Source organism: Panthera leo, chromosome F2, assembly GCF_018350215.1.
Source record: "Panthera leo isolate Ple1 chromosome F2, P.leo_Ple1_pat1.1, whole genome shotgun sequence".
Taxonomy (NCBI): domain Eukaryota; kingdom Metazoa; phylum Chordata; class Mammalia; order Carnivora; family Felidae; genus Panthera; species Panthera leo.
Genome location: NC_056695.1, coordinates 66649285 through 66675539, shown reverse-complemented (window position 1 = coordinate 66675539; position 26255 = coordinate 66649285). Strand labels below are relative to the sequence as shown.

Sequence of the window (26255 nt, the reverse complement as noted above, 5' to 3'; positions counted from 1 at the left end):
TGAGGGCAGCTAGAACAGCACAGCAACGAAATCAACCTTATACAAGGATCCCTTCCTTTCTTCTACACCATTAACCTTGCATATCTAGGAAACCAGGCAGGATGCAGCACTGAAGAACAGCTATGTGATCCCGCCTCTTTGAAATGGCATCCTTGCAAAGTACACAGATACACAACTGATTACACTGAAAAAGTAAAAGAGCAGCAGTAATTTTCACAAGTCAGTTTCAGAGATAACTAAAGTTCTAGCTTTCAAGCGCAATCTTTCCCGTTTATTTACCATCATAGCCCTACTTCTAAAACATTTCATTTTTCCTAATTGACTTGATCCCTCAAGGCGATCCAGGCTTCCTTCCTAGAGCATCCAAAACATTCTCTTTAAAATACTGCATTCATCAAGAAAACTTCAATGTGGCACCAATCACGAGATGATACATGAATAAAATGCACCAACTCTACCCAACGAACTGAACTTCTTACAACAGCATAAAATACAAAGCTGCTTCCTGATCCCTGATCTTCATATTTGGTATCAGCAAATTGAGATAACACAATCAAACCGGAAAGCCTCTTCTTCAAGTCACCACGAGCAAGTCTGAAATGCCACGGCTAGTGACACTCCAGGTGGCTCTTTACCTGAGGGGTGCAGCTGCTCACAGGCCGGATTTCGTTGGTGAGAGGAGCCATGGAGACGAGTAGTGTGTAATTTTTGTTCAGAACTCTGCTACAAGTTGCAGGGTCCAAACCAAGAAGGCTTTCACAGCGTAAGAGATCCAGAGGAAAACCTGAATTATGATCAAGCATACACATAGAGTGAAAGACTGACAATGTGAAGCAAAAATGTCCAAGACAAAATATTGGTAAAATATTTAAATATTGTAAATGTCTAAAATAAAATATTGCCTTGATATTTAAACATTGTTTTCACAGAGTTATCTCTATTAAAAATGCCCAATTTCCTTGGAGACCACTAAGACACTTTAAGACTTAAAACTAAGGGTCTTTATTCCCTGGTCTAGAAAGATTAATGGTCCACTGGTGTTTTGTGAGGCCACCTCTTCCCTTAAAAGTATGTGCTTGCTCCACGTTGCCTCCTCTCCATCCCCAGCCACGCCAGGGCAATGGCATATCATGAAGACCTAAGCGCCACAAAAAAAGCTGTCACCTTGCCTCCCCCAATTTCTGATTTCTACAAAGAGCTTCAAGACCAAGTTCTGAGTATGGCATAGGAACGAGTTCCTCAGCTAACAATATGTACCCAAGACTGCCGGTCCGTAAAGCATAAACTCACTCAGCACGCAACAGATTTTAAGTGTTCCCATTCTTAATCCTTTCGGAAAGTACCAATTCTGTTTGCCCTCTAAAAAGAGATATTTAAGGCTGAAAGAAACTTTGGAAGGTCAAGTTGGCCCATCTCTCACTCAAGCCAAGAATGAATCAAAAAACACATGGCCTGCTGGAAGGGCACAGAAGTACTGAGCACAACTAGCACCAGGACCTTGGTCTTTAATATCATACCCTAGTATGAGAAACCAGGCTCCTAAGAGAAAAGGCTGATTCCAGGAATGGGACAGAAGTACAAGAGAAGATAACACTGTTTTGCCAGAGAGAAAACAACTGCGACAAAAGTAAAAAAAAAAAAAAAAAAAAAAAAAAAAAAAATTAAAGGATGGAGGCATGGCACAAGAAAACAGGAGGCAGCTTGAAGGGGAACCCACTGGCAAAATCTGAGACAACTGCAGCATACGAATTAAGAGAGCAATGACTGATTATAAGCCACTGAAAAAAACAGGAATTCATCAATCCATACTGAGAATATAAAAGAATGCCTAGTCCCAGCTGTTACTGGAAGAAGTGCTGGAATTGGAAAAAAGTTATCAATCTGCAGCCATCACAGTAAAGAATGGTTCAGACAGGACCATCACTGGATGCTCAATCTGAGAGGAAATACTGATGAGGAGTAGGATACGTGCATGGTCTTCAAGTATTTGCCCACACATTACTTAGTAGTTGAGGGTGGGGAGAATAATTAACTGTACAGTGGAAATATCAGAAAACACATTAACTGGGTGATCAAAATTACCATCACAATGGGGGACAGATGGAAATCACATGCATCCAGATGTCATACCCTTAGGACATGACATTACTTACATGATACTCTAGACTTGAGCGCACAACCTGAATCTACTAATCACAATGAAACATCATCTACACCCCAGGTGAGAACCTTTCTGGCAAAACCAACAAAAAGGGACTATATTCTTAAAAAAGAATGTTCTAATGGACTAAAAAGGTTACAGATTTGTTCCAGAATAAAGGAGATAGAGGAGACATAACAATTTCATGCAGATCTGATCTTAAAACAGATCCTGCACTTGAAGGGCGAAAATGCTATGAAGGACATGATTAGGTCAACTGATAAACTGGAATACAAATGGTAGATTACCGTATCAACATTACATTTTCTGAAGTTGATGTGAGGGCATAGCCCTATTCTTAGGAAACATACCCTGAGAGGAGGCGCCTGGGTGGCTCAGTCGGTTAAGTGTCTGACTTTGGCTCAGATCACGATCTCACGGTTCGTGAGTTCGAGCCCCTCGACAGGCTCTGTGCTGACAGCTCAGCCTGAAGCCTGTTTCTGATTCTGTCTCCCTTTCCCTCGGCCCCTCCCCCGCTTGCACTGTCTGTCTCAAAAATAAACACTGAAAAAAATAGAAAAGAAACATACCCTGAAAAATTTAGTGGAGTTAACACCATGATACTTCACTTACTCCCAAATTCTGGGCTCAAAGTAATTATACTACTTTTATTTGTTTTAGTAAATTTAAAATATTTCCAAATAGGATGTTTTAAAAAAAAAAAAAAAACGCAGGGAGTCTGTGATTTAATGTTAATGGAGGAGAGAGAGTCCTACAGATGTCAGGAAGAACATCGGGTCCACACCTCTGGCAAACAAAGTAAAGACAGAGAACCGAAAGCAGCTATAAGACAAGACTGGCTGGACCCAGATGTGATGTTCATTTTGAAGTACAATGAGAGGTGAGCAGTTGGCTTAGGAAAAGGAGAGAAGGGGAAAAGTTCTATAAAGAGTAGAGAAACTTATGTTTGATTAAGTACAACAATTCAAGAGCAAATTTAATAAAATGGAGGAATCACAGCCACGAGTGAAAAAAATGATAAAAAAATCTGAGAGAGGAGAGACTAAACAACAAAAGCTTTAACTGGTACCCAAAACCCGTCAAGTATCAAGCCAACCTCCGAGGTTAGAAAAATAAACTTAACTACTTTCACACAGATAAGGTTTAGGTTTTCCCTTTAACATACATTCTGGTACATAAATGATTAATGGTGAAAAAGTTTAGTCCAGATTACTAAGTGAGAGGTCGTTTATGAATAAATCAATAAAAAGCTTAGTGCCTGGGGTACCTGGGTGGCTCAGTTGGTTGAGCATCCGATTTCAGCTCAGGTCACGATCTTGTGGTTTGTGGGTTTGAGCCCCGTGTTGAGTTCTGTGCTGACAGCTCAGAGCCTGGAGCCTGCTTTGGATTCTATCTCTCCCTCTCTCTCTGCCCCTCCCCCCCACTCATGCTCTGTCTCTCTCTCTCACTCTCTCTCAAAAATAAATAACATTAAAAAAATTAAAAAAAAAAAAAAAGGCTGGTGCTCAAGAGAAGTTAATAAAAGGGACAGAGCCAAAAAAAAAAAAAAAAAAAAATTCAAGAGACATGGATTTAAGTCCCATTTCTTCCACTGACTGATCATACAGACCATAATGATTATATGGGCAGGAAATCTGACTGAGACAACCTTCAATTTCTTTATCTATAAAATGAGTTAAACTTGCCTGGCCACTAGCACCAACATTCCTGCATTCTATCATGAGCACGGAAGGATGATTTATTTTAAGATGGTTATAGCAGAGTATTTCAAATACTCTAACCTGTTATTTCCGTAAGTCACTAAAAAGTCCCGGTAACTTTTACGTACAAAGACATCTTCAAGATTGTGCTGCTCATCGCTTAGGTCACATGATCTAACATTTGGTAGCCAAAAAATGGTTACTATTAACAAACACTTATGAGTAAGTGCTTTGGTCTCTTGGCATTTGATTTAATATTCTCAGTTTTAACTATTTACGAACAATCTCAAAAAGAGCCCCAGCATGGGACCATTCCTCTTTCTGCTCATGTCTGTCTCTGCACCCGACACGCAAAGGTTGCAGAGCCCAGTCACAGGAAACTGAGCGTGTCCAGCCTCACTCAGCTCAACCACCTGGCAGCTTTGCAGTCACCTCCACAATCACTTTTGTGAAGTGACAACTGATTCCGTCCTTAAATTTTTTTAATTTTTTTTTTTCTTAATGTTTTTTATTTATTTTTGAGACAGAGAGAGACAGAGCATGAGCGGGGAAGGGACAGAGAGAGAGGGAGACACAGAATCCAAAACAGGCTCCAGGCTCTGAGCCGTCAGCACAGAGACCGATGCGGGGCTCGAACTCACAGAGTGTGAGATCATGACCTGCCGAAGTCGGACGCTCAACCGACTGAGCCACCCAGGCGCCCCCGTCCTTAAATTTTTAAATGGAGTTGAAAGCCAGATGCTAGTGAAAGAAGTAGAATGAAAATGGATGTCACTAAGAAACTCGACGGTTCTTGGCCAGAAAACAGGACTATCAAGTGAATGAAAGAATGAGTGAGAGTAAATATTATCGTGGTGCCAAGATTTCACAGACTTCCGAGATGCAGCTCCTGCGAATGTCTGAGGACCTGAGCCAAATGCTCTTCACTGGTGCCCAGGCCACGTCATCTTTTCAAAACATATATTCCTGGATGGCGCTGCACAACGCAGGACCTACCATCCACTGACCCCCAGTTTGGGAACCCTCGTCTATCCCAACACTGACAGCGCATGCCAGGTGATCGCCACAGTAGGGCTCATCACAGATTACAAGTGTCACTACCTCTTTTACTCTTTAAAAAGAGGTTCTCCGTCCTCTTTTTTATTTGTTAAAGTAAAATACTTTAGTAAATATTACAGCAGCATTTCAACAGGAAACTCCTGTTTATTATTTTTATACAATGGAATCTTTCACTCATGAAATTTTATGCTTCTTAAAACAACTACATTTTGGCACTTGTTCACCCCTCAAACTGAGGCCTGTTCTAAATTCCGTCCAGCCACTTAAACAAATTAAACACTCCAACCCTTCTTATAGGTACTGAACAGACTTAACTGCTACAAATACTACAGTGGCACATAAGAAAGGAGAAAGAGTAAAATCAGGTAAGAAAGAGTTCACGAGCAAAGAACTTCACAAAACAAGCCTTTAGTTGCAAACTCGACATGCCATCTACACAAAATGTATTAAATAAGTGAGCGTGACCTGTTTAATTTCTTAAAGAAGTTCCATAGGATCATGTCTTCAAAATCAAGTACATTTATCATACCATAATTGGGCTGGTCTGGCTGTGCAGTTTGTGCAACTAGATCTTTATTATGACGCAGAAACAATATTGTGTTTCTCAGAGTAAGTGCATGATCAAAATATCTCTGTGCTTCTCCTTCACCAGTGCTCTGAACCTAAACCAAGAGAAAATAAGTTTTGCAGTACCACTCTCAAACCATTCATCCTAATACGTAACCATACAGTAGAGATATTAAGACATTAAGAATCAATAAACCACAAATTTGCCCAGGCAATACTGAAACAAACATTAGCTTAAATCTCAGTTGAGTTTCTATTTGAATACATCCTTGAAGATGATAGAAATTATCCCAGCAAGTAAAACTAACACACCAAATAATGTTAAATTACACCATTATATAAGTTGTATGTCTCACGTATGATTCAAATGGAGTGCTTAAAAAAACTCTAAGATCCACATTCTACATTCTGCTTCTTCCAGAAGAGTACTCCAATCCATGGTCACCAATTACGCCCCTAATTCTCATCACCGTGTCCACAGTTCTGTATCACTGGCTGCAAGGCTCAGCGGAGTATGTGATTCAACACGGCTGTTTCAACACTACTAAATATACAGCTTAAATTCATTCAACGAGGATTCACTGAGTTCCTACTATGTGCTATGGATGACCTGTCTAGGATGTATGGATTGAATAGTGGACAAAACCGCTGTGCTCACTGGACTTCATTTTAACGCATGTTCTTCTGACACTGAGTCAGGTACTTGTTCAATACGTAAAAACACATATATCCCAGAAACAACACACAAAATGGAAAGACAGGTCTATAGGGGAAAATGACTAAATTAGATCTGCATTAAAAAATAAGATAACCACTTAAGCCTCATCAAGATGAAGCTTCTTAAAAAATAGCTAAGAAACTATTTTTAAAAACTAGACTTCAGACTAAAAGGCCTTCCCAAAAATAACTATGTGATATAAGAGAATATAGATATATAAAAAATAAAGTGATCTTCCAATTTGCTAAACGTGATAAAAGACTAGTGGAGGTGAGAAAAATAAAAATCAGAAAAACAGAACTTAGAATGTGCTAGAAAATAAAAAATTTATTGGCAAATTTGCCAAGATAATACACAACAAGAAATGGGGTTAACAAGGTGTTAAAAGTATTGAGGGAATAATGGATGTATAAAGGTAACAATAAGAGACCAATTAATAGCAAGGATTATCTCAAATACATTTCTGCCTTAAAAAAATGAAAAATTTATGGAGAAGGAAGAGTGAAAAAATGTCATGGTCTTTTTCTTAAGATATAAAGGATAATGGAATCATAAAATCCTCTAAGTAGCACATTTAATACACAGAGTTCACCACGAAAACACAAAAGGTACCAAAATTATTAGTCAAGTAACAGATTCAGCATAGAAACTATTTGCAGAGAGGAAAACAGAGGACAAAAACAAAAACGAAAACAAACACACAACACACACACACACACACACACACACACACACACACACACCCCTCTACCACACCACGACCACCACCACCAAAAACCCAAAAAACCTAGGAAATGGAAAACCCCAAAAGGGCAATCCAGATTTAGAGCTAAGGCCAAGTAGGGCTGTCCTCACGGAGAAGGTGGCTAAGAGCATTGGCTGAAGTCTTCCAGATAATAAAGGGGATGGTGAGAGTGGACATAAACATGATACCCAGGGACACTGTTTCAGATTTAAGATAAGGGGAACAAAAACTTCAAATAAAACAGCTGAAAGGAGATCTTGGAAAATCATACTAAAGAAAATTAAAAGCTATTTTAGAAAAATGTACAAAAAATTACATAGACTATTTCTATACCCCATTTCATTAAACCAAATCACGCTAAGTGATAGATAAGGTCCACAAATCACTTTCTAAATCACAAAATCTGTTCATCCACTTGATATTCTAAAGTCTAAATGACTGTTGCAGTATTAAGGTGAGGAATTAGGCAGGAATGAGCAAGAATATATGAAAACCTATACAATCAATAACTGATGTTGTATCAAGAAATGGTTCCAAATGCCCTGACATCCCATACTGACCAGTCCAGATTTACCTTTTCTAGTTCTATAAGAAAGCTGTCCAGAGACTCATCTGACAGTTTGCCAACTTCGAACATTGTGACAGCATGGCTTTTCAAGTTCTGTAATACAGAAACAAAACAAAAAAACTTAAAATGGACCTTAAACACCTTACATGAGTCTATTGTTCATAAGTCCTAGTTTTCTCTTCTTATATGAAGCATTAACATCTCACATTTATATTACGCTGTCTAATATAATTAAACTTAAAAAGTGAGTGACATGTGAAGCTGAGTCTTCTGATTACAGAAGTAACCCTCACTAAAGAGTTACTATGCTCCTCTAAGGAATATAAAACAAAGACAGTTGCATTTTGCATTTTTAGGAATTAATCTAATTCTTAAAAAGGGACCTAAAAGCATGAACTATTTTAACTCTAATCTTTAAACACTGTCATATTTAAACAAGAATTTGACTTACTGGTGAAAGATTTCCCATCATTAAAAAGGCAGTGAGAGTTGAGTCAAAGAGAAAAGCAATACGCTTTGTATATCCTGTGGACAAACTCAAACTGCTTACACTGGCTGTGTCAGCTAGAAAAAAAAAAATCAATGTAAAATCGAGTAAATGAAAATTATTCTTTGCTTATCATTTAGAATGAGAAAGTATTTCTTTTCAACTTTGATAATTAAAAAAATTACATAACTAAATGTAAGCCAATATTGCAGTCCCAAAAGGTCCCAGTCCCACCTATCTCGAACTAAAAAAGGTTAAAAAAAATTTTTTTAAAGGTACTTGTGTAGTAAATTTCTTTTGTTGTTGTTTGTTTGAGAGCAAGCACGCGTGCGAGCAGGGGAGGGCCAGAGGGAGAGAGAGAATCCCAAGCAGTCTTCACGCTCAGTGCAGAACCCAAAAGCAGAGTTCAATCTCACGACCATGAGATCATGACCTGAGCCAAAATCAAGAGTCGGGACACTTAACTGACTGAGCCACCTAGGCACCCCTATAATAAATTCCTTTCCTTCTTTTTTCTTTTCTGTTTTTTAGTTTATTTATTCATTTTGAGAGCGAGCGAGCAGGGGAGGGACAGAGAGAGAGGGAGAGAGAACCCCAAGCAGGCTCTGTGCTGCCAGTGCAGAGACCAATGTGGGGCCAGAACTCACAAAACTGCGAGATCACAACCTAAGCCAAAGTCCAAAGTCGGATGTTTAACCAGCTAAGCCATCCAGACACCCCATAAACCAAGACTTGATAACTGACAGAACATTAAGACTAGCTAGCCTAAACTCTTCAGACGAGTCACCTGGCTCAGATAAGAGGCTGGGATAAGAATGAGAGCCTATGCTGTGCTCCCCTCCCCCCACCCCAACATAAACCACATGTAGCCCCCTCGTCCATTAGCTTTGCCTCCCCTTGTGCTTGGCCCATACTGAGGCCTTCCCTCACTCACCAGCTGGCAGGCTATTATTCATTTTTAGCCCAACTATCCTCCTCTCCAGGAAAGCTTCCTGAACCTCTCTAGGCAACAAGGGAGCACTTCCCCTCTGCTCCCACAAGCACCAAAACACTTCTCACGTTGCTGTGGGTTTTGTGGTTATCCTGCCTTCTCTCTCCCTAGACTTAATTCTCAGAAGGAAGGTACCATATTCTTGTCAATTTTATACCCTTAGGACCTAGCACAGTACCCAGCATATGGGTAAGTACTCAATGACTATGTACCAAACGAATGATACTGAGAACAAAGCTAGGAGAGTTAACTCTGTGAGTGTATGTATAGACACAGGCCATCATCTATAAACACTCTAAATTAAAGTGAGTAAGTGCTAACCTGGATCTTCTTGACTGTTAGTATCTGTGTCAGTAGCCGATGAAGCTTCTTGTACAGGACTCCTACTTTCCCCACCATCCCATGAGAGCAGCATCTTTTGTGGATCTAAAGTACTCCTATTAACAAAGAATACATCCACATTTTAAAAGTCATATAAATTATCTTATATAAAAATAGCTACTAAAGTCAGTACTCAAATTATGAATATCCATCCAAATCCAGTCTCTTGTTCAAGCCTGAAATTGAGACGTAGCCCCCAAATGCTCTGCCCACATACGGCAATGGTTCTTAACTAAGACCCATGGACAGGCTTCAGGGAATTTGAGAACTCTTTAAAACTATATGTAAAATACTAAAACAAACAAAAACAAAAAAACTGTATGTAAAATACTGTATTTACTTTTCTCTGGGGAAAGGGTTCTTGTTTTCATCATCCTAAAGAAGATTCATCACACAAAAAAAGATTAAAAACCACTAATATATAGGGTTCACCTCAACTGACAGGTTGGTAAGTAAAATTTTTGTACATAAAACAATATTTTTTCCTAAGAGGAAACTCTAATATCTCATACTAAATAAATGAATTACTTTAATCTGTTTACGGATGGAACATTCTTCCACGATGAATGAAGCTGGTCCAAATTTATTACTTGTCCCTTCTTATGGGCAAAGCCCAATCGGCAATACATTGAAACGGCATTCTGAAAGGAACAGAAAGGAAATTAGCATTTACAATGAACCAGACATCAGAATGTTTGTAGAGAGAAAATATCACCACGGACTATGCTAACAGTGATCCTCACACATTTTCATCCCATAACTAGAAAAAACCATTTTTCAGTAGGCCTGTTCATCTGCTAAGGTCTTCACATCCGTAGAAGAGCGAATGCTCCCAACCCTCAGGCCTGCCGCTGTCTAGGAAGCAAGAGGCTGAAGTGGTGCAGTTTAGCAGAAGTTGTTGCTTTAACTGACCTCCTTACTCCTTACTAGACACTGATCATTCTGCTTCCTGCGTGCACGGGAATGTGAGTGCCGGCTTTCACTGCATGGGGTGAAATTCCACTTCAGGATCCTTATTTCTTTCTATCTTTGCAAGGACCCCTTTACTGTTCCCACTCCCTTGGAGAGCGATAAGAATCTCACTGTCTCTATTTCTCAGTAGCTTATCAATGGCTTATAATAAAAGCCATTCAGTATTTATAAGTAAAAAGAGTATAAAAATTACATACCTTAACCAAAGATAAGTCTATTTCAAGGACATTTGCAAGCTGGAAGATAAAAAAAAAATTATTTACATTCCTAGAATTATCAATATTACACAGCTTGTAATAAACAACTGAACCATAAAGAGCAAAATTTTAAATTAAGAATAACTGAAAGACTGAATAAATTTTGAAATCAGAACTTTCTCCTTTCCTTATGTCTAAGATGTTTAGAGTAGTAGGAGTCTAGATAGTGACCATAACAATGGGAGATTCTTTTCTCTTTAATTGAGTTTCATTTAAAATAAGAAAATGCCTATATCGATCAACAGCCTACAATCCTTTTACCAAGAAGTCATATAAAAAGTTATTTACCAAATTATGTTATTTCTAAAAAAAAACTCAATATGTATATACAAAAAGTAACATAAGAACAGTGACATAAGTATATTAATGGTCTATGCTCTACCATGTATAGATTCCAAAAACACTTTAACCATCATTAAATAACTTTACTTCACACAAAGATTATTTTATAATCTTGAGGCCAAGTCTTTCATCAAACACTGTTCATACTTACCTCTGCAACATTAGTATGCTCATCTATTGAAACAAATATCTTATAAAGTAGAGTTTCAAAATAATCACCTTGCACCCGATTCATTACAAAACCTTCAAGAGGAGGAACTAAAACAAAATAGACTTAGTTTAGTGATACAATTTTATAACATAAGAAAGCATAATTCAAATATCTACTCAAAAAGAAAAACCTCTACCTTAGAGATTGAATTCAGCTTTTGCTTTTATCCACTCCACAGCAAGTTTTCTAAAACCCCCAAAGTTAAGGACATTTACAACCCAGTCTACACAGAGGACTCTGACAGTAGAGCACAAATCCTACAGAGAGTTAATTTAATTTAATCCCATGGACCTCTCAGATTACTGAGGCAAAGGAAGTGCTGGAGGACACGAACTTGGTAGAAAGGCAGGGGCACTGGGGCTGCTTCCGCATGGGGAAGGCTGCAATGGGTGTGTTGTAATGCCCTGAGAGACAGCAGGGGTGACTAGGCTAAGGCAGAAAAGCAAAAGACTGAGAGACTATACAAAGACTGTACTGGCTGCCTTTCTCCCACCATCCCCGCTCCATGCTGAGAAGAGAAGAAATTCACCTGCACGACGGCCACTTTTACCAGCAATCACTAACTTATTCTTTGGGGCTTTCTTTCTATACCCTCTTCAGTGGCCTCAGTATTAAGAAGGGCAAGACCTTCTTCATCACAGGAGGCAGCCTAGCAGGTGCTGTTCACCTGAAAGTGGATTCATACTCATTTCTCTCCATCTCGTTGGTCCAGAAACTCTAATCCAATTTACTAGAGCACTCTGCCCAGCTGATAATAAAGAGGCACTATGCTTTCCTTTACCATTCTCCACTGTGCACATTTCCCTTGAAAATATCCTGGGAAGGAAGAGTATTCAGGCCATCAAAGGACTTGGGGGTCCTGTGTCTCCTGGACCTAATACCATCTATTGCACCCAAAACCTAAATTATTCCTAACAAAGAGAAGTAAGACAAAACTTAAGTGGTCAAAACGAAGACATTGCAAAAAATCACAATGACAGATTATTCACTTTTTAGATCTGGCTCATGTCACTTTTTTTTTTTTTTTAATGTTTATTTTTGAGAGAGACAGAGGCAGAGCTTGAGCAGGGGAGGGGCAGAGAGAGAGGGGGACACAGAATCCAAAGTAGGCCCCAGGCCCCTGAGCTGTCAGCACAGAGCCCAACGCGGGGCTTGAACTCACCGACTGTGAGATCATGACCTGAGCCGAAGTCGGATGCCCAACCGACTAAGCCACCCAGGTGCCCCTCAGGTCACTTTCTAATTTAGTGTTTCCTATAGTTCTAGTCATCCAAGTACTTTTAAGGATCAATGGTTTCTCTTTTGAAATATTTTAGAAACCCCCTATTTGATATCCTTAACTCTTTTCCTACACTATCAGCTGTGTGGATAATAGCAAACATTTACTGAGCACATACTAAGTGCCAGGCGACTTCCAGGTACTTGACACACACAATTTCATCTAATCCTCTTAACCTCATGAGTTGTCTAATACTATACCTCTGTATTTCAGAGACGAAGAAACCAAGACACTTAAGAGGTTACAAACACACAATTTACATCTAGGTAAAGAGATACTGAATAGTCTCCAATACAAAGTTAAAAAAAAGTATGAATTACAACACACCACCTGCGTAAAACAAAAACCATACAAAAAAGGATATATGCATACATGCCTATGTGCTTAGCATACTTTTGGAAAGATAAACTAAGAAATTTAAGAGAGCCACTGAGAGAGTGGCCACTAAGAGAGAAACTGTAGCCAGGCACAGGGGTCAGAAGCAGATGTTTTTATAATCTTTTATAAATTTAGAATATTATATCATAATATTGCCTACTGAAAAATATATTGAAAAAAATCAAGCTAACATACACAGAGAACAAACTGGTGGCTGCCAGAAATGAGAGGTAGAGGATGGGCGAAATGGGTAAAAGGAATAAGAAGGTTCAAAGTTCCAATTATAAAATAAGTAAGTCATGGAGATGTAACGTACAGCACAGCAACTATAGTTAACAATGCCACACTGCCTATCTCAAAGTTGCTAAAAGCGTAGATCTTAAAAGTTCTCACCACAAGAAAAAAGATTTCTGCTTTTATGTGTGGTGATGGATGTTAACCAGACTCATGATGATTATTTCACAATATAGAACTATCAACATTATAATTTATATCTGAAACTAACACAGTGTGTATGTCAATTATATCTCAATATGTTAACCAGACTCATGATGATCATTTCACAATATATATAACTATCAACATTACAATTTATATCTGAAACTAACACAGTGTGTATGTCAATTATATCTCAATAAAGAAATAACAAAATAAAAATTTTAAACATGTTAATAAAAATTAATAAGTGTAAAGAAAAATACCTGAGAATAGCCTAGAAAGTTTAAAAAAAAAACTCACAAGGAAGGCCTGGCCGTAACTAATATATTTTTTAAATTTTTTTTAAGTGTATTATTTTTGAGAGAGATAGAGACCATGCTAGTAGGTGAGGGGCAGAGACAGAGGGAGAGAAAGAGAATCCCAAGCAGGCTCCCCATTGTCAGCGCAGAGTCTGATGCAGGGATTGAACTCATGAACCGTAAGATCATGACCTGAGCCGAAACGAAGAGTCAGATGCTTAACCGACCAAGCCACTCAGGTGCCCCTGGCAATAACTAACATTAAAGATTATTCTGAGTCACTGTAATCAAAACAATATGGTATAAAAATAAAAACAGATCTGTGAAGACAAAAGACTATCCGAACTAGCTCCAGTGGAGAGGGGAATTCAATGTATGACAAAAGTTACATTTCCACCCCGTGGTAATGGGTTACTGAAAAAACAGTCCTGGAATTTACCCAAATGCTATTGGTTTTCCAAACAGAAAAAAACCAAGTTGGACCCTTATTTCACATCAAATACAAAAATAAGTTCCAACTACAGGTCTGAATTTGTATGACAAAAGTTTTTAAGAATTTTTAGACTATTTACATATATGTGCACATATATGTGTACATATATACACATACACACACACACATATACATACACATATATCTTAAAAGTACTCTATTCAAGCATAACAGAAATCTAGAATCTATAAGCAAAAGGGGAGACATAAATTGAACAAGTATACAGTTTGATGAATGATGGACTAAACATATTTTAACAATAGACCCTTTAGGGTCACCTGAGTGGCTCAGTTAAGCGACCAACTTTGGCTCAGGTCATGACCTCGCGGTTTGTGAGTTGAAGCCCTGCATTGGGCTCTGTGCTGACAGCTCAGAGCGTGGAGTCAGCTTCAGATTCTGAGTCTCCCCCTCTCTCTGTCCCCTCACCCCCCCTCTTTTTCAAAAATAAACGTCAAAAAAATTTAAAAAACAATAGACCCTTTAGTGACTATTCAAAGTATTTGTCTCCCCCAATTTATTTGTTCCACCAACCACAGTGCTTGTTTTGTTGAAACACAGCAGAAATGCTTTCTCTGAAATCAACTGCAGGCATCTTTTGTGCTGAATTTGATGGCTTCCACGTTGTCAAACTGCTTTTCATAGGTTATTACAATTTGGTGAACATTCCATGTTCCACGGTGATAAGGAAGGTAAATTCAGCAGTAATAAGAGCCTGAGTCTGTCCGCACCAGCAAACATTGCTAGACAGTAGGTAAAGCATGGCAGAACCCATCACTGTTAATAGAGTAGCCATCCACTTGGCCCTTCTGACTACATCTTTTAAATGCACTTAGTGCTAACGTGAGTCAATATTCAAACTATCAATCAACAGGGACTGAAATGAACTAATCAAAAACCTATCTTTTCAGGGGATTCTCAAATGAGTCAATATCAGTTGATCGACGACAGTAAAGACTAGAGTAATGCCTTCATATTTTCCCATAGTGACAGGAAACCACTACCAGCCCTGTCCTCCAGAAATCTCTTCCTTGTCAAAACCTTTCAAATTGTAAAACTAGTATTTTATTTGCTATAGCATCAATTATATAAACAAGAATTAGTATCTCATTACTTTTTGATTTTCTTTCCAAATTTAAAGAATTCATGTATGTACATGGTTCAAAATCCATTTATTAAAGAATTGCAAGCACATGGTAACACAGATAAAGGTCAGGATACAATACAGCATGATAACCTGTAAAGATTCAACACTGACATGAGGGAGTGTTTCTGCAATAAGCCCCTACCATCACTCAAAGTCATTCCCTGGAAATTTTTGACATTTATATTTGATTACACAAATATTAAGTATCTTAGTATGGTAAAAGATACCAACAAATAAGAACGATAGCTCAGGGGCGCCTAGGTGGCTCAGTCGGTTAAGCCTCCAACTCTGGATTTCGGCTCAGGTCACGATCTCACAGGTTTGTGAGTTCTGGCCCCACATCAGGCTCTGTGCTGACAGTGAGGAGCCTGCTTGGGATTCTCTCTCTCTGCCCCTCCTGTGTTCCCTCTCTCTCAAAATAGATAAATAAACTTAAAAAAAAAAAAAAAAAAAAGAACCATAGCTCAAAGATATGCTGGGAAACATAAAAACATACCTGTAACACACAACCTAAATTTGTTAAAAAATCTAACCTATAGGAAAAAAGCTTCACTGTGTTCAAGGATGTTAAGCACATCACTACTACAGGAAAAAAAAAAAAAAAAAGAAAGAAAGAAAAAGAAAAATTATAAGCAACCTAAATAACCAGCAATAGGAGAATGTTCTAATAAACTGATACATCCATAAGGAAATACACAAGGGCCTTAATATTGGTTTAACTTAGGGAATGGATGAAGGATGAAGGGAGGAGTAGATAAAGACAAAAAAGATGACTTCAACATGCCAAAATAAGACAGGTATGTGGAGTTAAAATAATAGCTATGATAGGACTGAACATCTGTAAAAACAGTTATGCACTGAACAAAGACTAAAAGGACATAAATTTACGAAAACATTAACCTGATTTAGGATGCGAGAAATTTATTTCAGACTTCCATTATTTTAACATAGCATGTACAATAACGTGAAGATAAAAAATAAGGAATTTAAATAAAACCACCACAATGTGTTACAACATAACAAAAGAGAAATGTCTTTCTTTGAAAGATTCTAACATCATAGATCCTAGATTATGTGTCTAATTTATTAGGGTGATACATGCAACGTGCAGCACCTAGTAACCATTCAAAAAACCCTGGAAAGTGTTAGCATATACTTACCTGCTATACAACTGTCATCAGATATTGGTACATCCAGATAAATAAATCCTTTGTTATATAAGCCTACAGAAGCAAAAGTAGCTGTTTTAGATGGAATACTAAACAACAGTAAATTTAAAAAGAAACCAAAATTGATTCCTGATTTTCTGCAAAGATTCTTACAACTGAATACTAGGTAAAGGAGAAAAAAAATAAGCAGAAGAGGAAAAGAATTAATTCAAGTTTTCAAATCTGTTTCCTTCACATGCTCAGAACTACAAAATTAAAAACATTTTTTTACCTATGATTCATTTGTATAAATTTGTAGTGTATGTGAATAAAAGATTGATAAAAATTACTATTAATTGTTGCTGGTTTAAAATTAGTTTTTATGTTGACAAAAGACCACTTCTACTAACCACTTACTATGTACTACATTGTAATCTAGTGATCCAGACAGCTGAGGGCCTGCATCGATGATCTTATCAATAGCACATTTCTCAGGCAAAGTGCATATCTAAGAAAAACAAAATAATTTCAATTAAATTCTGTCCAAATTAATTTATAAGTCTCTTGAAATCTCTTCATGTTTAAGACAAGGATTATCCTGATGACTATTATATATGATTATATATTATCTATTATGTATGCTTATAAATATTAGGTGCCATTAGCTGAATGTACTACGTATTTTTTTTCTCTTATTGCTCTGGAATTCAGAAGAAAAACCTATGCACACAGCTGTCGATTAAGGTGCCAGAATATGCCACCAACAGAATCGAGGACAAATTATAAGCACCAATATTTGCTGATAAGCAGTAAGTGTTACCTAATAAATACCAATATTTAATCATCTTCTTTGAATGGGAATCAGATCCATTTGCTGATTCTGAATCTCTCAGATCACAAGTTTATTCAAATTCCACACGGCTATTATCAGCACAGGAAGTACATCACTATAGCTCTGTTCTCACACTGAAGCAAAATTTCTAAGCCTTCTGCTCACTGGATTTAATCTGTCCTCTGAAGTAAAATAAAATGTAAACTGAAAAAAAAGTCCACCTGCTCACTTCCATTTCTTCAACCACAGAGAGACATGACCTAGTCTCTAGGCCCTCTGGTCCACTGCCCTGCCTCTTTCCCTCTAAATTAGCATCTCTTCTACCATGCGTAAGGCTTATCTCCAATGCGGTCTGACCACCCCTTGATCTTGACACTATCCCCCATCAAAGCTCCTACCTCGTCAGCACGGCGCTTCAGCAGAGTGATCAAGAGCACAACTTGCATAGCAACTGCCTCACTTAAAATCCTGGACGTTCGCTACCACTGTGACTTGAGCCGTTACCTTATTTCTCCGTGCTCACTTTCCTCCTATGTGAAATGGAGTACGAATAATACACCACTCTGGGGTGTTGCAGGAATCACATGAGACGCTATAAAAGTGCTTGCAGGAGAGCTGGTGGAGCCGGCACACAGCAAGCGCCCGAGAAGTGTTGGCCGGTGTCATGGCAGCATCACATCACTTCACATGAAACTGCTAGTTAAAGTCCCAGGATTACTGTACGTGGACCAAGTCAAGTCTTCCTCATTATTAAAGAGTGTCTTTCAAACCCACCCATGTGCTACAGTCATTTAAAACTTTGAACTTAAGTTTAATTTTCTTCAGGAAAACCAAACAGTGTTACTTCTTAGAAAAATTACAGAACTATGATGAAGAATTACAATTTAAAACATAAAAGTCATGTCTAATTTCTAAAGGGACCTACCTTTATGTCATCTTCTGTGATATACCCAGCCTGCACCACCCACCAAGCCTCTATGGCAATTTCCACCGGCTTCACTGGCAAAAGATCACGAGCTGTTTTCCTTCTGAAAAATTTCTGCAACGGTACAAACATTTAAGAATTTGCAGTCAGCCTGAAATCACTACTTTCTTTTTTATTGATCACAGTGTAAGACTGTTTCCAACAGGCTAAATATCTTTTTAAATTCCCACGTTTTAAAATCTGAAGTACTCTAGATGTACTGAATAGAAAAAGTCATTCTTAAATTATTTCAAAGTAAATTACTTCAAAACACAAATCATTAAGTCTCAATCTAAATCCAGAAATTCAAAGGAAATCTAGGAGGTGAAAACAAATTTGAAAAATGTGTACTCATTTCAACCATTAAGTGAACCCTGGGGAGTGGAATCAGCAGGTAAAAAGACCAGCAGAGCAAAATTGATTTTTTTTTTAATTTTTTTTAACTTTTATTTATTTTTGAGACAGAGAGAGATAGAGCATGAACTGGGGAGGATCAGAGACAGAAGGAGACACAGAATCTGAAACAGGCTCCAGGCTCTGAGCTGTCAGCACAGAGCCCGACGTGGGGCTCGAACTCACGGACCATGAGATCGTGACCTGAGCCGAAGTCGGACGCCCAACTGACCAAGCCACCCAGGCACCCCGCAAAATTGATTTTTAAGAATAAATGTTTTACTCCTTAAATGTTTTAATTCAGTAATCGCATAAGCATAACCTAGAGAATACCGAAGAGGTGTTTTTGGTATTTTTTCTGTATTATGCATATTTTACTTGATCGAAGAAATTCAATTCATTATTTTTACCACTTAAAACAATTAATGAGACTGTATGATAAGGAGGAAGAAACGAGAAAGGAAGGAAAACAAGTAACTCACTTTTGATGACCGACACTGATTCATCAGATCAATGTACTGGTTTCTTCCTATGCCAAGGAGCCTTAGACCTGAAAGAAAGCCTTTCCTTTAAAAACACGTAATGCATCTTAAAATGCCAAGACACTCAGGTCTTTTAGGAAAAAAACCCTTGGCTTTTGTTCACCTTTTGGTCACTGATTGATAATCAATATCAAATTAAAAGGAATTCCCAAACGAAATATAAAAGAAAACCCAAACTGGGAAAGATGAACTCAAGCTGACACTTGTGACAATGTCACATGGGCCAATTTTTACAGAGCAGAAGCCCTCCCGACTTCAGGAAGTCAGGACATCCTTCTCAGCAAAAGTTTCTTCCTACACAACAGAACTGTGTCACATGTCAGATACACACTTCCTTAAAATGAGCATAACACAGCAGGTTGTATTAGTAAAAACCGTGTGTCAATGTTGCAAAACCACTGTGCACAAATCTTCTTCCCTCATTCGGCACACTACACTGCCCAAGCATCAGGAAGAATTTCACTTTCTAGAAATACAGAGATTAGTCTCATTTTTCTCCTTCTACCACTCCAAAAAATTCCTCGTAGACATTTAGACTACATCTTACATTTGACTGGTATAAAACTGATAAAACTCCTATCAACAGTGGTGCCTGCTGTTCCCATGTTTCAAGTGTTTTAGGTTAAAAACACACATGATGATACGGACTATAGCATGCACACAGAAAGACAGACTCTAATCATTACCTTCAGCATAATTAAATACTTACAGTCGGCAGCAGTAAAATTGGGCAACGAATCATAACTTTTCTCACTGTTCATAATGTCCTTTCAAAAAAAAAAACAATTAAAAATCCTAAATGCAAAATATCCTTAGATAAAAATCTGTATAAATATGTATTACTACAGCCAAACAGAATAATAATTAATTATTGGCACGAAGGCCTGAGATTCGAGTTTGCAACCTAAACACGCATGCCACATTGTGGTACTCACTATGTGGTTCAAACCTAGTAACTGAAGATCGGACTTTCAGGTCTGGATTCTCACAGCACTCTCTATGAATCCCAAACATTTGCCCTGTAACCTCTGCCCTGTGGAAGCTGTGCCAGGAATACCACATTTAGAGCTCTGGGCTCCAGCCTCTCCACACCTCACACCCAACCCTAGAGGCGTACCCCGAAACAAGGGGCATGATGGCTCACAGCTCCATCAATATGCATCTGACACATGCGCTACCAACCAAGATTTTAACCACTTAGTCATCTCTGCTCCTACGAGACCCAACCAGCAGCAGAGTTAAACGCAGTATCCAGCTTTTTTCAACTCCTGCTTGTTTCTCCAACAGCAAACCAACTGTTTACTGTGGAGATAGGGCCCATTTTCAGCCCAGCAGCTATACCCCATGGTGTAAAAACAGAAACCAGAGAGCAACAAGCACGTGGATGTAACCGAAAGCGGGTAACTGAGGAAAAACCTCCCTCTATTTTCTCTCCTAAACTTTGTGGTCAATACCAGCAAAATAATAAAGAGACAGCCATAACGATGCTACTTACTGATTAGCTACCGCCTCCATTATGCTGCCTTGGTTCTAGTGAAAAGGAACTGACAGAAACCTGGGCTGTCAGGCCTCAGTATTTCTCTAATGTTTCCTTCCGAATGGGGACGCGGGAGACGCAGGGCAGCATAAGTGCCCGTGAAGAAGGGGCTCGGGGAGAAAAGCAAAGGGAGATCTTGCAAAGGAAGCCCCATTGGAAAGGAACCTCACTGTTACTCGTAGGTTCCCAACTCCTTCAGTTCTAGGCTTCTCTCTGCTCTGGAAGCGGTGAGTGGGCCCAAAACAGCAGCACTCACATAAAATTAAGTAGCAAATGAATACTACATAAACATTGCCAGTCTTTACATACAGCTCACTTAAAAACAGTATATAACTGGTATTTAAAAAACTGCTTTTGGAGGAAGGCTAACATCTAAAAGTTAATAATAAAGGAAAGAAATTAGAGGCCGGGACTAGAAACATATTTCTGTTTCTGACACACGTATTGCATCATTAATTCTTTCTGTAGTCAGTGAAGAGTTAAATGCATTGTTTTTCTGAGCCCGGTGGTCAGTTCCATCAGCTGCATTTTCGACCTTCATCATGTGTCAAAAGCAGTCTGTTTTACAGAGACGCTGCTAACATAAATCATTAATGCTACAAGAGCACAAAGGGTCAACAAATGCCTTCGAGAACCCAGAAGAAAAACAGATACTCTTCCGCCGTGAACACCTGGAACTTCCAGCAGCTGCTTAGATGAGTGTGGCGCAAGCGGTTAACTTGTTACGAACACTCCCCTCTCTGCTGTAAACTCAAGAATGATGGCCAATGTGGCGGAGATGTGCAGAGCCGGTCACTGTCGGCAGAGTCCCTGACGAGTAGCCCGTGATGGCCCATGTACACTGCCAACTCACCTCCATGATCCCAGTATAATACGAAAAGGGTGTTATCCTCAGGCCCTTTACCATAATATCTGACAGATGGTAAGGGTACAGCATGAGATGATCGCGACTGTACTTGAGGAGCTCCTCATAGTATTTGCGCTCATCTTTCTTGACATGTTTAACTGGGGAAAGAGAAATTATCCAGTTTTTGTCAGGTGTCTTACACTTACATATAATTACAAATGCAATAGGAACTACTTCATAAACCAACCTTAATAAAAAATAAAAGCACAGTAGTTGGAAGAGAGCAAACGAAACACTCCAAGTTGGAACAAAGAAACAATCAGGCCACAGAGTGCGAGCAGGGGAGGGGCAGAGAGAGAAGGAGACACAGAATCTGAAGCAGGCTCCAGGCTCTGAGCTGTCAGCACAGGGCCCCAATGTGGGCCCACAAACCGCAAAATCGTGACCTGAGCCGAAGATGGACATTCAACCAACTGAGCCACCCAGGCACCCCAGTACAGAGCTTCTTAGAGTCTGTACATGGAATACTTTCAGTACTGTGAAACATGTACTGAAAAGACAGGATGGGGCACCTGGGTGGCTCAGTTGGTTGAGCGCCCAACTTCGGCTCAGGTCACGATCTCCCAGTTCATGAGTCTGAGCCCCGCATATGGCTCTCTGTCAGGGCGGAGCCCACTTCGGATTCTCTGTCCCCCCCATTTCTGTCCCTCCCCCATTCGTGTGTGCTTTCTCCCTCTCTCTTTCAAAAATAAGTAAACATTAAAAAAGAAATTTTTTTAAAGATAGGATTAATGAAAATGGTAAATCAGCAATAGTCGTTTCCACCTCAATATAAAAATGTCTCTACTTACCTAAGTTATTTCTGTATCGTAACTGATTGCGGATACTGTACAGAACAACCTGCTTTTCATATTCTCTCTGTGAATTTCCAAGACTCTAAAAAAAATAAAATAAAAAATTCAAATAGTTTTAAAAATAGCCTCTGAACTAAACAACAGTACTTTTTCCTCATACAATTTCAAAACCACTCCCTCTAATTTTAATCCTCATACCTCTAATTTCCAGAACTGAATACAGAATATTTTCTTAAATGTTATTATACTAATTTTCATGCTATGACATTAGAGCAAAAATTCAATGTGTTTATTATTTTTAGCCTGCCTTCCTAAAGGACTTACTGAAATTACCTAAAGTGCTTATCAAATAAAAGAGCAGTCTGAGAGCATATAACTTCATTAACAAAAAACTAAGTTCTATTTACAAAGACTTCTTTCCTGATTGTTCCTAATTCGTGCATTGAATAGACAGATGGATAAATGGACGGATGGCTTCATGCACCTACATTTTTCTAAAATGTAAGACTGTCAACAAAAGACCTTGTCTGCTAATTGTTTATAGCTGATGGCTATAATTAGCAAAAATTAACATTTCTGGAGAATGTACATTTCAAATGTACCTCTAAATGATATAAGATAACTTCTTAAAAACATCATCTCCTTATGGCCTCATTAAAAAATATTTAGGGGCGCCTGGGTGGCTCAGTCTGTTGAATGTCCAACTCAACTTCAGCTCAGGTCATGTCTTGGGGTTTGTGAGACTGAGCCCCATGTTGGGCTCTATGCTGACAGCGTGGAACCTGCTTGGGATTTTCTCTCTCCCCTCTCTTTCTGCCTCTACCTACCCCCACTCGCATGCACGTGTGTGTGTGTGTGTGTGTGTGTGTGTGTGTGTCTGAAAATAAACATTAGAAAAAATCCAGACAATTTTAGAATTTTGATGTTTTTTAAAGAGCAAAAAACTTTCCCACTGTGCTTTAGTGTTTTAAGCTCAAAGATTCTCATGAAAGCAAAGCATAAGTGTGTCTGATTACAGTCAACATTATATTCAATGTGCGACCATAAACTTAATATATGACTGCTATCCCCCTTCTAATTACTGGGTATGATCCTCCCAACACGCTGTAAAATAAAATTAGACATCACAGGAGACTAATGGCAAAAAGATCAGAAGATTCAGTTATTATACTTCCTACTCACAGGTTTGAAAGCTGAGGTAAACGTCCACACACACACACACACACACACACACACACACACACGCTTTCACCAAAGGCCATCTTACAAGACAGATAAAACTCACATTTAAATAAACCAGCACCTAACTGGACCCACTGGTGGGATGTATTTTAAGAAAAAGGTGATGTGAGAAAACTAACATCTCTCTTCCTTCATCTAAATTAATTAGTTTATCACAGGCTAAACCGTGACTCATTTTACTGCCTGAATATATGTGCTTAAATTGTTCCATTCTTCTTTAAAGTCACAAGTGGTTAGTAACAAAGTTTATTATCGAGAAACCGCTCCACATCCTCCACCCAGCACCAACGCCAGGGTCAGTAATTAAGATGTTGAGGGGAGTTAAACACTGGGCTTGCTGTGAAATTTGTAAAGGGTCTCCTCCAGCTCCGCTGCCACATAAGTCTCCTTCTCAAGGAACACAAAACACACACACAGAGCACCACTCTGCTAGAATCTCAGCAACCTCAACATGAGGTTTTGCGCTTCTGTTTTAAAATAAATCTCTTCATTTATCATGACTTACAAGCATTTTCTCCCTTTCTAACTTCATCCCTGGTAACTCGAGAACAAAGAGTGTAATCACGCCGCTCAAAATGGAAGGGTCTGTTATTTCTAAGCTAGTTAGAGAATACAGTGTTTAAATGCCTAAGCCTCTGTGCCAGGCATTCAAAGTAATGACTGGTCCTGATCAATCAATACATATGTGTACCCACAGATATCTAAAAACTACATTAAAAGTTGATTTTATTCTTCACTACCCATATACATAAAATATAATTGCTTTGTTCACAAAGATTCTTTGGCTTCCCTCCCACTCCTACCCCAAATTTCCCACCATTCGCATACTAAAACACTGTTACCACTACAGGAGGCAAACTAAAAGAAAGGTCATTTTACTCTGAGATGCGCTGACCCTGCAGAAATACTGACCAGATCTGACAAATGAAGCTGAGCTGCATATAATGGGAACTATAACAGATTAAAGAGTGACATAGGTACTGGTTATAAAATACCCACTGTGCACCAGATTTTGCTAAAAGCATAAGGAATTTTTTTCTACGGACTTTTCTCCTACAAATCCCAATCACACACACACACACCCCCAAAAATACACCAAATCTTTAACTGACCTTTCACACATGACACAGAACCTCATAAGACTTCCCTTAAAACACCTATAAATTGTTTTTGAATCATGAATACAAAATACTGATAAACTACAGAAATATCCTGAAATAATGGCGTTATCTATAACTTTTTAATGTACTTTTTAAGCTTTTGTATAGCCATATCACATAAAAACATTTCATCCCACCCATATAAAAACTAATGGCTTTACACACATTTTTTAAAAATCTGAAATCACCTTCTGGCTTGACATACCTTTTTTAAAAAAATCTGAAATCACCTTCCCCCAGTTTTCAGAAGTGGGAAATGAGTCATTTCCAAATTAAACTCATCAAAGCTTACTGGAAATGCTATCAAACTACTTAGTATTATTAATGGCAAAAAACAAATTCTTTCCATACAAGGACTACTTCCCACTTTGAAAGTGACTGAGCTTTAGCTCCCTGAAAAGAAATCTCAGACTGATACCATCACTCATTCACTCCAAAAATGTTTACTAAAAGCCAACCACATGATAGGTGCTCAAAATGCAAAAGCAAAAAACAAGTAATGTATGCAGCAAATGCAACACAGTGGGGTCAGTGCTGTGGGTGAGAAACACGGCGCTGTGGAGAATCAACTGCTCCACATGTAGAAAGTCAGGGAAACCTCCCTGGAGAGTTCTGACATTCAAGAAGCTACAAGTAATCTCTAGGAGGAGACAGGTAGTGCAGGACTGAGCTGGCATTTAGAAATCTCGCTCCGGTGTAATGTGAGGAATGAATGGGAGAGAGTCCCATCCTGCGGACAAGAGACCAAGGAGAAAGGTGATGTAGTAATCAAAGGCCAAGCTTGACCTAGGCCAACAGTGGCATGGCCACATGAAGTCCAAGGAAGCAACATGTACAGATGGGTTTTCCAACACCTTCTATAAGCGGAAGCTCCTTCTAAGCTAAAATGGCTACTCTTTTTTAAGTGATCTTACCAAAACTAATTTTAATTTAATGTCACATCTGTACCTAATTATAACTCTGATCTGTGATTATTTTTAATAGTCATGACTGAGTATTAGATATGCTTTTGCCAATACAAATTTAGATCAATTATTCATGCTGAACATAATCGAATCATCCATCTTTCTTCCATTATGCTACATTTATTTCTGTGAAAAGAAGAGTAGAGAAAAGATGGAAACAAAGAAAAAGATTGTTGGTTCCTCCAGTTGTCTTTGAATACACCACAAAACCCTAAAGAACAAAAGTACCAAAGCCCTCATTCAAGCTTAACAAGAGAAATTTACTCAAGTTTAGAGCTTTGTTCTTTCAAGTCAAGATAAGTGCCACATGGGCAGCCACTGACAACCAAGAATTCCTCCTCTGTCTTTCTACCTTCTAGTTTTTTTGGGTATCTCACAGTGAAAGCACTTTCCCTGCCACATGACGCATCACCAGAACCTTAAACTATTCATTTCTTAGAACTAAGCCCCCAAGCTGAGGGAAAAAGCAAATAATCCTTATACCATCACCACCACCACCCGAAACTCCGATTATAACTCCCCAGCACCAATGGAAACCAGAATTTCACTCTCAACCAAGTGGAAAGGGAGGAAACCTGAAG

The 26255-nt window shown here is 38.7% G+C and overlaps 1 protein-coding gene across 2 annotated transcripts in view; it reads right to left on the bottom strand.

Moving 5' to 3' along the window:
• The window catches only part of FAM91A1 (family with sequence similarity 91 member A1), a 43809-nt gene that overhangs the window by 16190 nt on the left and 1364 nt on the right, over window positions 1–26255 (bottom strand). Inside the window, exons 2-16 of one of the 2 annotated variants that reach the window (XM_042923167.1) lie at window positions 22305–22389; window positions 21460–21611; window positions 19779–19836; window positions 19010–19077; window positions 18096–18209; window positions 16756–16846; window positions 16351–16413; window positions 11100–11206; window positions 10547–10585; window positions 9906–10018; window positions 9318–9433; window positions 7970–8082; window positions 7525–7611; window positions 5450–5582; window positions 636–784 (exon numbers count right to left, since the gene is read on the bottom strand). In XM_042923167.1, the coding sequence (XP_042779101.1) occupies window positions 636–784; window positions 5450–5582; window positions 7525–7611; window positions 7970–8082; window positions 9318–9433; window positions 9906–10018; window positions 10547–10585; window positions 11100–11206; window positions 16351–16413; window positions 16756–16846; window positions 18096–18209; window positions 19010–19077; window positions 19779–19836; window positions 21460–21611; window positions 22305–22389 (1488 nt within the window). The other variant, XM_042923169.1, reaches the window with a different exon arrangement.